This window comes from Lissotriton helveticus, chromosome 7 (genome assembly GCF_964261635.1).
Source record: "Lissotriton helveticus chromosome 7, aLisHel1.1, whole genome shotgun sequence".
In the NCBI taxonomy this organism is placed as follows: domain Eukaryota; kingdom Metazoa; phylum Chordata; class Amphibia; order Caudata; family Salamandridae; genus Lissotriton; species Lissotriton helveticus.
Genome location: NC_136068.1, coordinates 112725657 through 112742219, shown reverse-complemented (window position 1 = coordinate 112742219; position 16563 = coordinate 112725657). Strand labels below are relative to the sequence as shown.

The 16563-nt window shown below is 43.9% G+C and overlaps 1 protein-coding gene across 1 annotated transcript in view; it reads left to right on the top strand.

Annotated features, from left to right (window-relative positions):
- The window catches only part of KCNQ2 (potassium voltage-gated channel subfamily Q member 2), a 359037-nt gene that overhangs the window by 270406 nt on the left and 72068 nt on the right, over positions 1 to 16563 (top strand). The window contains exons 9-10 of the mRNA XM_078650429.1: positions 3164 to 3187; positions 12063 to 12131. Coding sequence (XP_078506555.1) covers positions 3164 to 3187; positions 12063 to 12131 — 93 coding nt within the window. The remainder of the gene's footprint in view (positions 1 to 3163; positions 3188 to 12062; positions 12132 to 16563) is intronic.

Here is a 16563-nt window from a genome sequence, read left to right as displayed (position 1 = left end):
GTTGTCTTGAGTGTTTTTCAGACTCTTTGCACGGCATTGAAGGGACTTCTTTATGCTTCTACCCTCTCTGTCACTCTTTGTTTGTTTAGTTTGAGCATCAATTTCCATTGCTCTGCTCTCACTTTTACTCGTCATGGTAGTTTTTCAATGTCTCAACTTTTTCTGTCACATATTGAAGTTCCAGCAAACATTGGTGGATCTCAGAGTGTTTTCTGGTGACTTTACATGATCAAAGCACTTCTCTTTATAACTCAGATTTTCTTTAAGCTTACTGATATCATTGCCATAAAGACAAGCTATCTTTCCCACCTCACTCTCAAGTAAATTAGCTCATGTCCAGGATGGGCCAGAGAAAATAAATGTTAGCCTGGAAGAAATAGGGCATGATTGATAGAATGAATGTTGCAGACATGAGACCAGGAAATTGAAAACTTAAGAGCATGAATCGTTAATTCAAACCCAAAGGCACACACTTCTAGACAATGATAATGATGGACAGCGAGGTACTCTGTCAGCTAGACTGTACAGTAAAAGCATCCTTGGAAATTAAAGTATATTTTTCTGTAGCAGTGAATTGTATCACAGACAGCACCCAGAGCATTCACAGAAAGGTATGGCTAAAGCAGGCTTAGCTGAATAAGCTCACAAAGAAAGGAAGGTACCCTATGTAATTAACAGGGAGGGGGTAAACAACCGATACGAAAATTCTGAACCCTGAAAACAGAGGCCTGAAATGGCACTAGGATATATCAGAGACCTATTCTATTCTATCCAGTTAATAAACAATTTCCATATGGTATCTAAATGTGTGTGACTATGTACTATGACTCACGTCCAAATTAATGATGAAAAAATAATGATAAAAAATAATATTTATTTGAATCAATGCTTCCCACTGGGTTACACTCTAAATATCCTTAGATTAAAAACATAAAAATACATACATGTAAACAATACAATTTGTTTAAAAGAATCCTTAAAAAGGAATTTTGTAATTGAAAAACAGTCGACGCGGCGTTTCGGTATGTAAACTTCTTTTCCACCTTCATCAGGACAAACAATTATAGAATGAGGAGTTTACAAGCAGGGGAACAAATATTTAGGGAATGTACGCTAGATTGAGATCAGAATGTTTCTATAGGTCATTTGTAAGAAGAATGACTTGTGATCAGATCTTTGTGTAAGTAGGATACACCCTATGTATTCAGTGGCTTCCTAATGTGCTATATTTCTTTGGACCATTTGTGGTCATGTTCATAAGTTGCTCATTCTTGCTGGCTCGGATTTGGGGGTCTATAGGACAACAAGGCTGGTTACAACTGATCCAGCCATTGACAATTAGCTGCTTAATCGGCCTCTTGATTCTGTTCTTTTCCTATAGTGCAGGCAAGGTCTGGGATTCAGACACAAAGCTGGCTTCTATCATTACCCAAAATATATCTTCAAGTCTTCTAACCATGAGATACGTCCACATGGACCGCAAGGCATGCAGACACCAAGAACTAGGGCAATGGTGCATAATGGCAGAAGAGACCAAGGATATATATATAAATATATATATATATATATATATATATATATATATATATATATATATATATATATATATATATATGTGTATATTTATAAATATATATATATATATATATATAAAAATACATATATATATATATATACACACACACACGCACACACACACACACACACACACAACACACAGCCTTATATTAAGATAGACTACAACGTGGATATTGCATTTACCCTAAAATGGACCCTTAAAACTCAAAACTGTATGATAAGTTTATGAAGTGCAATCATGTAGTCAGCAATACACATGTGTTGTTAGCAACTTGAGTGGAAGTGCACAGGAGACACCCTTATATCTAGAGTACACACACAAGGCGTGAAGCTGTACTGTAAACTCACAAAGACACAACACATATAACCCATCCACCAAACCGCATGGTCTTTTAGTGCAGCACCATCACACTGGTAGCATCCTGTAGGACTACCAGAGCACCCACATAGCCAGGGCACAAAGCAAGTGTACTTGGACACCCTGTGGCCACTATACGCCTTAGGACATGAGAAACCAGAGCTGGACGGCATTGTCCTTTTACAGCAATCGCTAGTTTATAGATCGGACTGGGCGTAAGCACATATTATATCAAACATTCACCTCTCACCCTTTACTTTGCAGTTTACTTCCTTGCAATTAATTTGACTACATCTTTTCTTTGTCTGCTTTTGTTTACTGCGGTACTGTGCCCATGAGGAATATGATTATTAAGCTGCATATAATTTTAGCACCAGGGTTAAAAAGATCACTAAACTAATAATACATAATTTGAATTAGTTGAATAGAGTTATCGTTATGATTAGTATTATTTTAATAGATAATGCAAATAAAATTAAGAGTTGCATTTATATGAAAGTATTTGAGTCCAATAATTTCAATTGAATTGATTATAAGTTTATGTTTAGTGTTAAGTTAACAAAAGAAATGCTATAAGATTTAAATGTATTAAGTAGATTGAAAACAATTTAGCTTAGAGTTGTAAGTATTTTACAATAAGAAAACATAATTTCATTTGAATAAAAAATAGTTAGGTTTGGAATTAGTGCTAGAAAAATGTAACTTCATTTAATTCATTAGAAAATGTAATTACATTCAATTTAGTTTTAGAGAATGGGTTGGTATTAATGATATCTAAATTAATCAAATACAAATAAAAATATGATAAAGGAAATTGATAGGATAATGGTTAGGCATAGGACTGTTAATGGGAGAAAAGGAAAGGGACAAAGTAGAGGTCATTTCAATCTTATGGATAAGGAGCAAATTCAAGTTAGGTCAAAGTGAAGGTTGAGCAGTGAAGGCATTTAAAGCAATGATAGTGGAAATGAAGACATAGCACCCTGAATTTGTGGATTATAATTGCCTGTAAATACACCCTGCAAACCATATAAACTTCTCCCAGTGAAAATAATGATGCTGTAACTCGCTGTTTGGCAGAACTAGCAGAAAGCCTTAACATTAAGCTCTTGGCTCAGTCATGAAAGCCTTTCCTTTTTCCTCTTTAAATGCTGTATAATTTTATTTTCTTTATTTCCACCTTCCTTTTATTGTTCTCTTCTTTTTTCTTCTCTTGGTTAAAAAAAGCTCACAGGCTTACGGTGCCTCCAGGTATGACCTGCATGTTGGTGTGTACAAGGTGTTTGTGGTGTCATGTCTTCTCAGCCGCGGCAGCATAGACTCAATTTCCACCCTTTCCCCATTACTGGTTATTTCCATGCATCCACATCTGTGTACTAGGTTTTGTCCAACCAGTGCATCAAGTCTGGGCATGTGGAGTGTTCGTGAAAGGTTTCCCAGTGACAACTTCAGGATTGGTGTCGTTCAAGTGCACCATATACGAGCTAGTGGGCAGTCTGGAAATACTGTCGGCGATATAGTACCTATAAAACTGAACTTCATCACAAAGTTACTTAATCACATTTTTCAGTTGTTGCATTGAACTTTCCAGTGCATTAAAGCACCCAGGTACCCCAACAGAACATTGCACTCATGGACAAATTATACTCAAAAGGACATATTATTGAGGGTTTGACTTATTCCTGGGCAAAAAATTGGATTACACTGCAAAATGTGCAAAATCTTCACAATGTGCATTAAAAAAAAATGTGAAAAAGCACCTTCATTAAAAAAAAAAGCAGTGCAAGATACCAGCAGCAGACTGAATCACATAGAAAAAATCTCACCGAGAGACTTTTCTGCTCGATCCAGTCTCCTGATAGTGTCTTCAGACATTTTTATGCACCTGTTTTAAAGAAAGTCATACATTTCTCCATGAAAGCATCATTTTATTACATTTTCATGGAATTTTAATTTTCTGGAAATAAATACAAAACTTTGCAAACATTAGATTGGATTAATTCACCCAACATGTCTAGATCTCATGTTGTCCCATATCATTCATGACTGGCTAACCTATAGTCTTGCTTTTCCTTGGAATTCAGGTTCTTGTAGTTAAACTTTCCCCATCAAAGAACTATGGCCTGATGTACTACAAAGAGGTCGAAAACCAGTTGGTGTTTCTTGCGTGCTGACTGGTTTGCGACCCCACCAGCATTTAGCGAGGTACAAATCTGTTGCAGGAAGTCGCAAAAACTCCTAATATGTATGTGACTCCCTGAATGCCTGCCCTATTGATGTGTATGTGACTCCTGTGAATGTCTGCAAATGCAGGGAGGCAGGTCTGTGAAGGGCAGCAAATCTCCATTACAGCATTTGCACTGACTGGATGCCAATATATATAGGGGCCGATTAAGATGTTGGGTGAAAAGTTTCTGTCCGACACCGTCTCGGAACAGATCCAACCGAGTCGCGGTCGGTGATTCCGCCCGACCAATTACAATGCGACCAAACACTGTTCAGTCGGTTTCCCATTGATTCCTATTGGAGCCTATGGGGAAATTAGGTGTTTGCAGTAAACCCTGCACCCTGTTGTGGGCACCCCATTGTGCCAGCCACACAGTGCAGGGTTTTACAGGGGGGTCCCCTGAGTACCCGCTTGACCCCAACCGGAGGCCGCAGGGTGAAGGGGGCCTTGCTAGGGGTTCCCAAAGTCAGTGGCATAACGAACCTTGAGGGGGCACCCCTGCAGGTTACGTGAAGGGGCCCCCTCCGGACTCAATCTAGAGCTCCCCAGCAGAAGTGCGGTGCTGACGGGGCCCCCTGGAGGGAGAGGGCCCCCCCGCACCGCGGGGGCTGCTGTGGCCTGTGTTACGCCTCGGCCCACAGTCACTTTCCGACAACATTTTTATGTCGAACGGGCCGACTCAGAAAGGCTGTTGGAAACCGGCATCATAATCACTCGCTCAGAAACGCTGTTGGTAGAGCTGTACGATGCGGTTCCGACCAACACGGGTGCTGCAAGATTTGTTCGAAAATGATTTGGAAAGACCGTGCAGTTTACAATCCGACCGCGAACATCATAATCGGTCGGGCAGATTGTAAACGAATCGAGTCAGTCGGAAGCGTTCCGACACGGTCAAGGAGATTCCGAATGTCAGGAGGAGGCTTGCTACCCGACATCGTAATTGGCCCCTTAGTTGTAAAGGTGTAGTTGCCTCTCAAATGGACAGAGGCTAAATCCAGAAACAAAAGTTATTATTCAGTGAAGGCCTTTGGAGACAGCATGCAGAAGTCCAGCTCAGGTGGTTCTCTCAGCACATCTGCCAGGATACTATCAGATTGCAGACTGAAATTTCTAAAAAAACAAAAAAACAAGGTTGTAAGTCATTTGCATCAATGCACCCAGAAACTTGGACAAAATCTCAGTATCCATCAGGACTGCCCTAATGGTGCTCCAATTTAAGAAAAAGCCCAAAACGCACCTCTTTAAAGAACCCTACCTCACAATGCATTAACTGTCCACAAAACAGCTACCTCTCCTATTACTCATTGACGTTTTGCTTGCTTTTGACACTGCACTGAGCGCTGCAGGTTTCTGGTTAGGTTCTTGCTGTAGAAATGTCACATACTTACATTCTTACATACATACATACATACAGGTGCCTACATTCACAAGGTGGAATCTTTCCCACAATGACAGTTTCCACTTTGCAAATGAAAATAACTCTCTTTCAGGACCCGGTATTTGATCAGTGGTTTACAACTACAATTTATTGATACATTCCATAGTGAATTGCAAGAAGAGAGTTGTATTCCTTTATCTACTCCCTATCTTTTCAAATCCTCATGGGCCGTAAAGTGTAAAGTGTAAAGTGTAGATTGTGAATCAGGAAGACATTTCTGACATGCAGTATGACTTTTGTTTATTGCAACTTTTCGTTTTGGGGCTGCAAAGCATTTGATTTTGTTAATTATAGACTATGCAGCCTCTAAAACTTTTCCTAAATCAAGCCTTGCGGCATACAATTATCTTAATTCAAACCACAACACAGAATTGTGTGACCTGTATTCATCTGATAAAGGGCATCTTCAGAGCTTTACCTGGGGGTAAGCAAATTAAAATGGCTTCTTGGAAAAATATCCATAGGTCACATGCAGCCTTTGTTGATATATAGCTGACACAGACCTGAATTAACAAGTTATACATTTGCCCCCGAAAGGTGATTAGGCAAAAAAGTGCCCACGGCAGAAAGCATGATGGCTGAATACACCTTTTATCAAAATTTTATTTACAAAAACTTGATTTGGATACCTACAGCAAGCATGTTTTATGCAGCTGGGTGGAGACATAGGGCCTTTTTTATGAGTTTGGTGTCCGACAGACCGCCAAACCCACAGTGGCGGTGCGGCAAATGCTGCAACTGCAGTCTGACCGTCGTATTATGACTTTGGTGACTGGAACACCATAGGACTGCTGCTACCCCCAGGGATCAGCGATTAATGATGGTCTTGCAGTGGTCTGAGGCCACAATATATTAGCGGTGCAGGTGCTGCACCTCCAAGCATATTATGAGTTTCCTCACTGCCCTCCTTTTCATGGTGGTGAACCTGCAATGAAGAGGGTGGTGGTGAGGAAACTAAAGTGGCCCTACAGGGTCCCCTGGTACCTCGGTGCATGGGTTTGTATGCAGCGGGGGCAAATGGTGTGCCCCCCTTTTCTTTCTGCACCCCTAGTTATGGTACAACATGGACTTTACAGTCCATGTCATGCTGGAACATGCTACGGCGGTCCACCGGCTCTGCCTTTCTAAAGACTCTCCTATGAGCCTTTGAAAGGCAGTGCAGTGGGCCAGCCGCTGCAGGATTGCCCGCTCAGATTACAACTTGTAATCTTGCTGGTGGTTGGCAGTGGAGTTTGGCAGTATGGGTGTTGGGCAGTTACATGCCGGCCTGCTCCCACACTCCCAATCTCATAATCAGGCCTATTGCTGCTTATGTGAACACTAAAAATAAAATTAACATAAAATACCTCACGCTGCTGCGTATGCGTTCTGCTCTAGGGAGATAAAACAACCCTTTGGCTCCAGATGATTGGGAGCTATTTAAGTCTTGTGGTTTATTTTATTTGGCTCTAGTTATTGTATTCTGTTCCATGGATTGAACCAAAACTAAAAATATTCAAAAGCCTAGGAAAAGCCTGTCACTGGAAAGTTGGCGCCAGGTGACATGGACCAACGTCACACCTGCGTGTAAGACAGTAGGTACATCAACCTTCATCTCCATTCCTTTGCTTACCGAAAGAAATACCCAAGAAAAGTCAGAAGGGAATTCAGTATTAAATTCCTGCCACATCTTGGATTCCTCAACAATGTAGCCAATTAGCATTCTCTTCTTTATTGGTTTGTGGTGACATTGAGATATTCCCATGGAAGGTGCCCCATCCTACGGCTATTTGATACAACCTACTGCTGCCCTACACTGTTGATGTTAGGAATGACCTCTGACAACCAATCTAGTAAAAAAATGTTTTATTTATTGATTGAACAAGTTATTTTGCTCCTAATGTAGGGCTGGGTGGACTTATATTATCTAAATCATCAGTGGCGGCTCCTCCGCTATGATGGAGGAGCGTTGCCCCACTGCTTTCCAGCAGTGCGAGAAGAGAAAACATCAAATGATAATAACTTTCAGTTATTATCATTTTATGTTTGTGCTGCTTTACGGGCGAGCGGGTGGGCAGGGCTGCTCTGCTCTCATCTTATTTGTTTTGCTGCTCTCAGAGCAGGGCCGGGGAGGAGTGATTTACCCACTCCTAAGTACGCAATGACGGTTTGGTCGTCTCTCTTGGTCTGCCCAAACCAGTCATGCGTACTTTCCACGTTCTCCATGCAGACTGCATCACAGCCTGGCGGAGAACATGCCCAGGCCCCTATTCCCTAGTTGAGCGTCAAACCAGGATGCTCAAAACCAATCACAACGCAGCATTGCAACATTGTGTTTAGTGAGGCGAGCCTGGGTGCCTACTAATCAGAACACAGCATTGCAGCCTTGTGATTGGTCAGGTGGGCCTGGCTGTGCTTCCTGATGCATGAGAATGAGACATGGAACACAGCGGGAAGGTAAGTTATTTTTTTTTGTGTTTTGCACATCCTTGCACAACCCCCTCTATCTCCTTGCGCCCACTATTGCGCCTGCCGCACCATCCGCGAGCCATGTCAGCCGCCACTGTAAATCATATGATAGAGTGTGGGTATAGAGTGGTCGCTTTCTCTACCACCACATGACAAATGCCGGTGAGACCATTAACTTAGAACAATAGGCCATTTTAGGTGCCATCCAGCCAGGTGCGTGTGGGTCTTAGAAATATCTGAGCTATTGTCATCCTACGCTTTCTTTAGAGCCTAAGGTATGTCAGGTGCCCCATTTTCTTGGCAGTATGCTTGTGTACGTGATTGACTATTGGTGAGCTCTGACCATAGGGCTTCTTGAAAGCAATGGAAGGGCAACAGACTAATCACAGAATATTTACTCATATTCTTTGTTTAAACAAAACTCCAGGCTCAATTTTAACTGTGAATTTGTGTCGAATGATTATTAAATTTCAACTCCAACCCCACCAACCACCCACATCAGCCATTAAACAAAACTGTTGTTTTTACCCTTTATAGGTCTGGCATTAACCAAAAACTTTACATTTTATTAAAATTATATGTGTGATATAGGTACTTATAGGAGCTTTCAGTCATACCTCTCCATCCATTGGTCTGTATTTGTGTCATTTACATTCTTCCTATGCCCACTACAGCATGTGGCATGGGGCTGTGTGGTAAGTTCACTTCAGCCATTGATTTACTTCACTGTGAGTGATGGTATCCTGCCCTTTCACAAGGGGCACATCTACTCAGGATGCAGTCTCCTTAAGTATCAGGATTTTTGCTTTTAGCCAATGTTTTTTTTAGATTGATGGGGACGCTTTGGAGAGGGGGGGCGGTTAGACTGCATGTGGGGAGGATACTACATTCGTGAGAAAAGAGTGAATTCTGAGTGAAAAATCTAAACTTCACACTGGGCATCAAGACTTCATACAGGGTGTGAAGACCATGCAGTGGGTGTGAGGACAGCATATTTGGGGGCACATTAGGATGGCGGGCGGGCTTTGCCCGCCCGCCATCCTATCGAAAATCGGGACCGCCCGCCCTAAGGGCGGGGGTCCCGCATGTACCATTAGGATGTGCCTGCCACAGTGGCGGGCACATCCTGTATTTATAGTATTGTGGCGGGCGGAGCTCTCTGCTCCGCCCGCCACAATACCAAAAATGCTTTGCACCGTTTGCATAATCAAAGCTGCAGGCACCGCGCGGTGCCTGCCGCTTTGATTATGCAAATGCAGGGGGGTACCACAGGTACCCCCCGTGTGCCACCCCCCTTGGGCCTTCACTCTGGGGACCCACAGTGGGCCCCCAGAGTGAACACCGCCTGCCTTTCAGTGGCGGCATTGCCGCCACGGAAAGGCGTGACAGAATGCCCATTGTAATATGGCTGGCGGTGTCTAACAGACACCGCCACCATATTAAACATATTCCGCCCCGGCCGCAAGGCCACCGGTGCGGAAAACAGGCGGGCGGTGATTTTCACCGCAGCGGTCCCCCCCGCCATCCTAATATGGCGGGGGGGAATTTGGCAATGGATGTCGGGCGGATTGCCTCCGCCAGGCCGGCGGTGGCTACCGCCAGCCTGGCGGAGGCAATCCGCCCGACATCATAATGGACCCCTTGGTGTGAAGATTGCTTTGGAGAAAATACTGCACCCTGGTTATGAAGCCTGCACACTGGGGAGACAATAGCATTCTCAGGAGAGTACTGCATACTTGGGTGGAAAAACTACACACTGGGAAAAATACTCCTTACCGGGGGAAATAACTGCACACTGAAGACTGCATACTGGGGAACAATCCTGCTTGCTGTGGAAAAACCTGCATAATGGGTGAGAAAAGTGTGTATGGGGGAAAACTGCACACTGGGAAAAATACTCCATACCAGGGGAAATAACTGCACACTGAAGACTGGATTCTGGGGTACAACATTGCAGGCTGTGGAGAACCCTGTATAGTGGGTGACAAAACTATGTATAGGGGAAAAATTGCATACTGGGGAAAATACAACATAGTGGGCAAAAAGACTGCATATTGGAGAACTTGACTGCACACTGAGTATGAAATCTCTTTAGTAGGGACGAAAGAGCATTCTGTGTCAAATACTGAACACTGGATGAGAAGACTGCATGCTGTGGAAAATACTTCACACTGGGGAGCATATTGCAATATGCAGTGAGAACATTGTGCACTAGGGCCCAGATTTACTGAGGGCTGCAACACTGTTGCGTCACAAAAGGGAACGCAAGCTCTTAAGTGAGATTGCCAATGCCACGCAGAGCTACCTTGCCTGTCTCTGCGTGTCATAGTAGATCTGGAGTAATGCAACACAGCGGAAATTGCTGCCTTGAGTTACTCTGCCCTTGGAATACATTCTATGAATAGAACGTGGTGTTCCGAGGCACGCACCTTTGGATTTTGGTGCCTTCCCAAATTTTCACACACTAGTAAACCTAAGAATGAATCAAAATTCTACACCTTCCAAGGTGAGGCATAATGAGGAGAATTATATTATTTCTCCTCCTGGCATTCTGCAGCAAACATAGAAAGAGGAAAAAGCTTTAGAGGATTGTTTTTGTGTTGAAAGGTGTCCCTTCTAGCACAGAAACAGTCCTGCCTGGAGCACAGGCACCCTTGCACCATGGCGCAAGGATACCTGCATTGGCCCTAGGCTGCACTGAGTGCCCCAGCACAGATAGAGAGCAGGACTGCGTATATCTTAGTTGATTTGGTGCACTCCTGCTCTCTCCATTTGATGCAGCACAGCAAGTTGCCTTGCTGCATTGTGCGGCATCAAATGTTAGTAAATCTGCAGTATACTTGGGAAAAATACTGCATGGTGGGGTTCAAGCCAATGTACTGGGGAGAAGACTGCATGATGGGTTGTCCCCTGCATTTTGAGAGAGGAGACTGAATAGTGGGGGAGAAAATTACATTCCGAAGAACTGGAGATTTCTTAGTGGGCAGTATGACCTGCTTCTGAGGGAGAAGAATGCTAACTGGAACTGAAGAATGCACCCTGAAGAAAAAAAGACTGCATACTGAAGACCAGAACATTTTGTAATGGTGGATAATACATCCTGGGGAGAATAAACTACCTATGAGTGGAAAAGCTGTATGATGAGGCAGGAGTCTGGGAAAGAGAAGAAGGCTGTATACAAGGGATGAATAATTGATAATGGGACATAGAGCACATCCTGAAGTAGATGACAGCACCCCAGGCTGAATGTTTGCATTCCCGTGCTGGGGGAGATAATACACAATAGGGGTGTGAAATCTGCCTACTAGATAAAAAAAACTGCATACTGTGGAGAAGATTGCATTAGGAGAGAGAACATTTCAAACCTAGGGAGAATAATTTATTCTGATGGAGACAATACTACACGCCGAAGAAGAGAAGCTTGCCCATTGAGGGAGAGAAACCTTCATACGGAGAGAGGAGGCTTTGAATTTAGGTACAAATACTTTGAGTTGAGAAAGAGAGGACTGGGGCATAGATTTTACAGGGGCATACATTTTACATGTGCAAGATAGTTCCTCGTAATGAGGAAAAGAGTTCTCTACTTCTATCTGTTTTGCCCGAGAGGTACAGCTGCCTGTGTTCTGATCTCCTCTATAGACACTCAACAGGTTACTGCGGAGATGTGTTTGTGTCATGGTAGGGCATCCTTACTTCTGATTTGGACTTTTTGTAATCTGTCCTCTATGTAAATTAAAAAGGGTGGTAGGAGCAAGTTATCTTGATCAGTGTGGGCTATCTGCCTCTCGTCGAGGGTTGAGAGGGACCCTGCGGAGGAGCCAGAGGTGGTCATTGCCTGATCCTAATTTACATGATTCTGTGGACCTCAAGGGCCAGGAAAGGTAAAGTGAACCACTCTTCCACTCAATCTCAGGCGCTGAGCAGCTGCCACCGGTAGTCACGATGCTCCTGACCTCTAGACTGCGCCAATGCACTGCATGATGTGATTCTCTCTCTTTTCTTACCCATCTCAGGCTCATCCCACCGCTCAACCAGCTGGACCTCCTGAGGAACCTCAAGAGCAAGTCAGGACTCACATTCAGGTCAGGTGAAATTCTAGCCACCCGGGCTAGTTTGGTTGGGGATGGTGGGACCAAGGCCAGACTAAGAAGAACATGGGAAAATTGGGGAGGTCCTATCCAAACTCAAGGAGCAGTTTCTCAGAGTATGCGGAGGGGTGTATTCAAAGTGGCCTGGTTTTAAAGAGCTCCTACTACAACGCCCAGATACCCAGATCTTCCCGGATAGCCCTAAACTCTACTGGGCCATTATTGAGAGCATGTCTCAAGCTTCAGTTCCGCAGGGTCCACGAGGGCAGATTCTGAAGCAAGTTGTAGCATGAATATATTTTCAGTGACCAATAGGTCAAACATTCTTGTGAATTTAGAACTCTGGCAAATATTTCCATGTTGTACAATAGAGGATGACATTGAAGGGGCCATTTTTTGCTGTTTTGATTTAAAGGGCACTTATTTTTAATCAAATGTCATGTTCTACTTTAAACCTCACAAATTGATTTATTCAGGATACCTGTGTTGGACAGATTATTTGGCTGTCCTTATGGGGTATACCTGCCCCATCCTGTTCCTCGATGCCCTAAGCACCTTCTACGGCTATTTGAGTTTTGTACCAAGAGGAATCTGGGTTGGTATTGTTTGGCACCATGCGCATGTTGAGAGCCTGAAGAACAAGCAATGGGTTGTTTGTGCTTGGCTCTGTCCTATACTTTTTGGTAAGCCCTCATTGGTATTTGAAATCTTTAAGCGGGAGCACTTGTTTATTCCCTGATGTCACCATGAGTTTGATGTGTATGAGCGATGATCTATACACTTTGTTGCATTATCAAGTTCCAATATACCCTCAGGGAGCTGGAAACATGATCAGGAACTGTTGAGTCTGCAGAAGCTGAAACACAGACTCCTCCCTGATATTGTGTAATACTTTCCTTATATGGTTTCTTCTATCACATATGTGAGGTGCAGGGTTGAAGCCACCGAAGCCGCTTCACCCTTATGTGGTGTTATGTTTTAGCAAGACATTGAGAACCTTTGAGATGGACTGAAGCTATGATGATTTTTATTATCATAATTGGACAAAATAACTTCTTAAAGCATGGCTCACAAGTTTAGGAAGATTTGAATTTTGAGTTTAGTAGGGATATCTTCTGCAAGTGCCATGAACGATTGATGTTTCCCATGGCGACGGCTGCTGTGGTTTGCTTGTCGGACCATTTTCAGACCCTGATGTCAATGCACTCCATTGCACCATAATAACCTGTGGGAAGGGCTCTGCCAGGTTTACCATTTCCTCCACCTTCCCACAAATAAAGCTTTATTCAGCCAAGCACATAGCAGTGCTTAATACGTTTGTATATATCATCCAACGTCAGCAATCTAGAGGGCACAACTTGGTCCAGTTGAAACCATGTCTATTCTAATTGTACTTTGGTGATGAACACAAAACATGGTGTTTATGTCACTCTTGGGTTTAATCACCTAACACTATTTACCCTCCAGGATCAGTGTACTGGTGGCAAAGTAGAGGTTTCTAATCTGAGGTTTGGTTGATTTTGCCTATCCAAGTTGGTGATTGCTAGCACCAGTCACTACATGGCACCCCAGGGGCACAGTAATGTACAAAACGAGTCTTCTGAACTGTTGCATTTAGGGGTTAGGTTCAATGGTAGTTGTATGTTATGTTGTGTTCATTGTTTGTATAGGCTGTTTTTTGGCCAGCAGTATTTCCTTTTCATCTATATTGAAAAAGATGTGCCTAGTATTCCTGTTCTATTCATCTGTGCTATAAAACTTGGACTATTGGCTAAACTCCAAAGACTTTCTTATTTCAATAGCATTTTTGTACCCCTCGACTGTCCTTACAGAGCATCTAAGAGCATTTTTGTTCCCAGGACACAAGTCAGAGGTGGAAGCGGGTGGACGGAACCCTCCCTCTCTAACTTTAGTGAGAGACACCATCCCCATAGCTTGAGGACGAAGGAGGCTCAAATGAGTCTCTTTTATTAGAACCTGGAACTCGTGACGTCACCGTGCTCGCGCCACGCCGCTGTGACTGTTCCGTTCGCTTGCTGTGCGGTCTCACCAGGCGTCAGCATCTGCCATCTCCATGGGAACGGCCCAGGAGGGACTTAAGAGCCGGTAGCTGCCCACCATTGACACCTTTGTTCCCTAATGGCGTGAAAAACAGACACTTTTGCGCTTTCATGCTCCTTAAACGCACCATACTGAACAAGTCCTTAAATACACAGCCGGCACTTTTTATTTACTCTGTGAAAACTGCTGGTTTTATTGTGCCTGAGAAATACATATATATTGTATACATATATTTACAATGATATGTCCTATGTAGCAACTCTTGTTTCTTGGCTTTATTTTAAGGTGCATCTATTAGTTTAAAGTGAGATATATGATAAGGCCATGATATTAATTGATTCTACGTCACTCCATGTGACGCCATTGTGCGCTGTCTATGCTAATCAACCCCCTACTGCTTTCTGTAGGACTTGTCACTTTCTGTTGCCCACGGACCACTCTCTTATGGTGCCTACCCGTGCAATGGGATGATCCCCACGGAGGAGAAGGCAGTTTGTCGGTAACCCTAGTGCAAGGAAGGAAATTGGCCCCCTGGCTGCTGTTTATTTATTTTGTATTTAATTGCAAGATATATCAACAAAGGTTCAGAGGGCCCCTCAGGTCCCAGGGCCCCAGTGCCACTGCACCTGGGGTGACAAATGCAAAAACAACAGTTGATGGACAGAATGCAGAACAATGTCATACATTCACCCCAGTACAGAGATCTGGGCCTAAATCCATCATTTTTTTGCTCACCATGCCATTCCAGTTTGAACCCAGCCATATGCAAATCAGTCTTGACCCTGTGCCTCATGTGAACAGTCAAGCCCGAACTGCCAAGCCAGGTCCTCTCTGGACTGGAAACAAGCATCCTAGGACTGGTTTTGGGGTTTCACCCTTCTTCAGCCAGGATAGCTTGATTCCAGTGGCATGGAGAGCACGGGACCCACGTCTGGGCATACCCGTCCCACTCGGGGTGACAAATGCAAAAACAACAGTTGATGGACAGAATGCAGGACAATGTCACACATCCACCCCAGCACAGAGATCTGGGCCTAAATCCATCGTGTTTTGCTCACCATGCCATTCCAGTTTGAACCCAGCCAGGTCTAAACTGGGGTGGCATGGTGAGCAAAAGAATGATGGATTTAACCCAGATTTCTTGACTGGGGGTGAATGTTTTGATTTGTTCTGCATTCGGTCCATCAATTGTGTGTCTTCTACTGCACCTGCTGCACCAGTAAGTCACGGGAGGGACCAACCTACATGAATTCGCGAAAGGAGATGCCACACAGGATCAAGGTGTAGGGAATGTTACACTCTACTCGGACGTGGGTGCAGAATAGGTGTCTTGCTGTCTGCATGGGGGTAAACTGATCAAATGAATGCTAAATAAATTATTGTCACAGCACTCCAGATAGCAGGGAAACGGACAAACTACCTCCCTCAGTCTGGGAAAGCCTTTCCTTCCTTTCTAACCCCACCTGGCCTAGAATCTTCCTAGTTTTCGATTTCACACTAGGGGGCATATTATCAACAACTAGCGATATTTATCGCTAAATTGGCTTAGCAATTTTTTTTTATCTACGAGCATCGCCGTATTTCATCGCAGAGATAACGTGCTATTAGCAACGTTTATCTCTGAAGCGATAAAATTTCCGCCTATAGCGGCGAAATGTGTGAATATCGCTGTAAATCCAGCGATATTCAGGCATTATCGCTAACAGGGACTTAGCCTGAATATCCACCTCCCATCGGATATACAGGCTAAGAACTAGTCTGAGCAGCCGTTAGGTTTTGGAGATATTCGCGCTTAGCGCGAATATTTCCATCGCTACGCCTGCGTTGATAATAGGCGATAGCCATGTTAGCGACAGCTTTCAGTCGCTAACAGGTTGGGTACGCCCACTTTGCGTGTCATTAGCGATAAATATTGCTGATATGCAAAGCGGGCCCCAAACCGCTCGCTATCGCCTACAAGCTGTTGCTAACTGCTGTTAGCAACAGCTTGCTAATAGGGCGATAGAATTATCGCCGCTTAGCAAGCGGCAATAATCTCTTATTGCCCTCCTTGATAATATGCCCCTACATTTTCGATTAAGGTCCTACCTCCAGCTTGCGACAAAGGCACCTTTACCTGCTCCAGCACGGCCCTGAGGGGGACTGCCAGCTCTCTGCTACATTTAATTAATATCCGAGACTAGCTCAAGTGGACTATACCTCTATATGCTTCTCTTCAGTGTTCTACTTCTCTCGCATTCCTGAAGAAAGGCTTTCCAAAGACCTGGCAGCAGCTACGTGGTTGCTATCGTTTCTCAGGTTGCCAAGGCACCTTTGGTTGCTAGGCAACCCTTCGCCAGCATCAGCCTTTGCTGCCTGTCTGTCA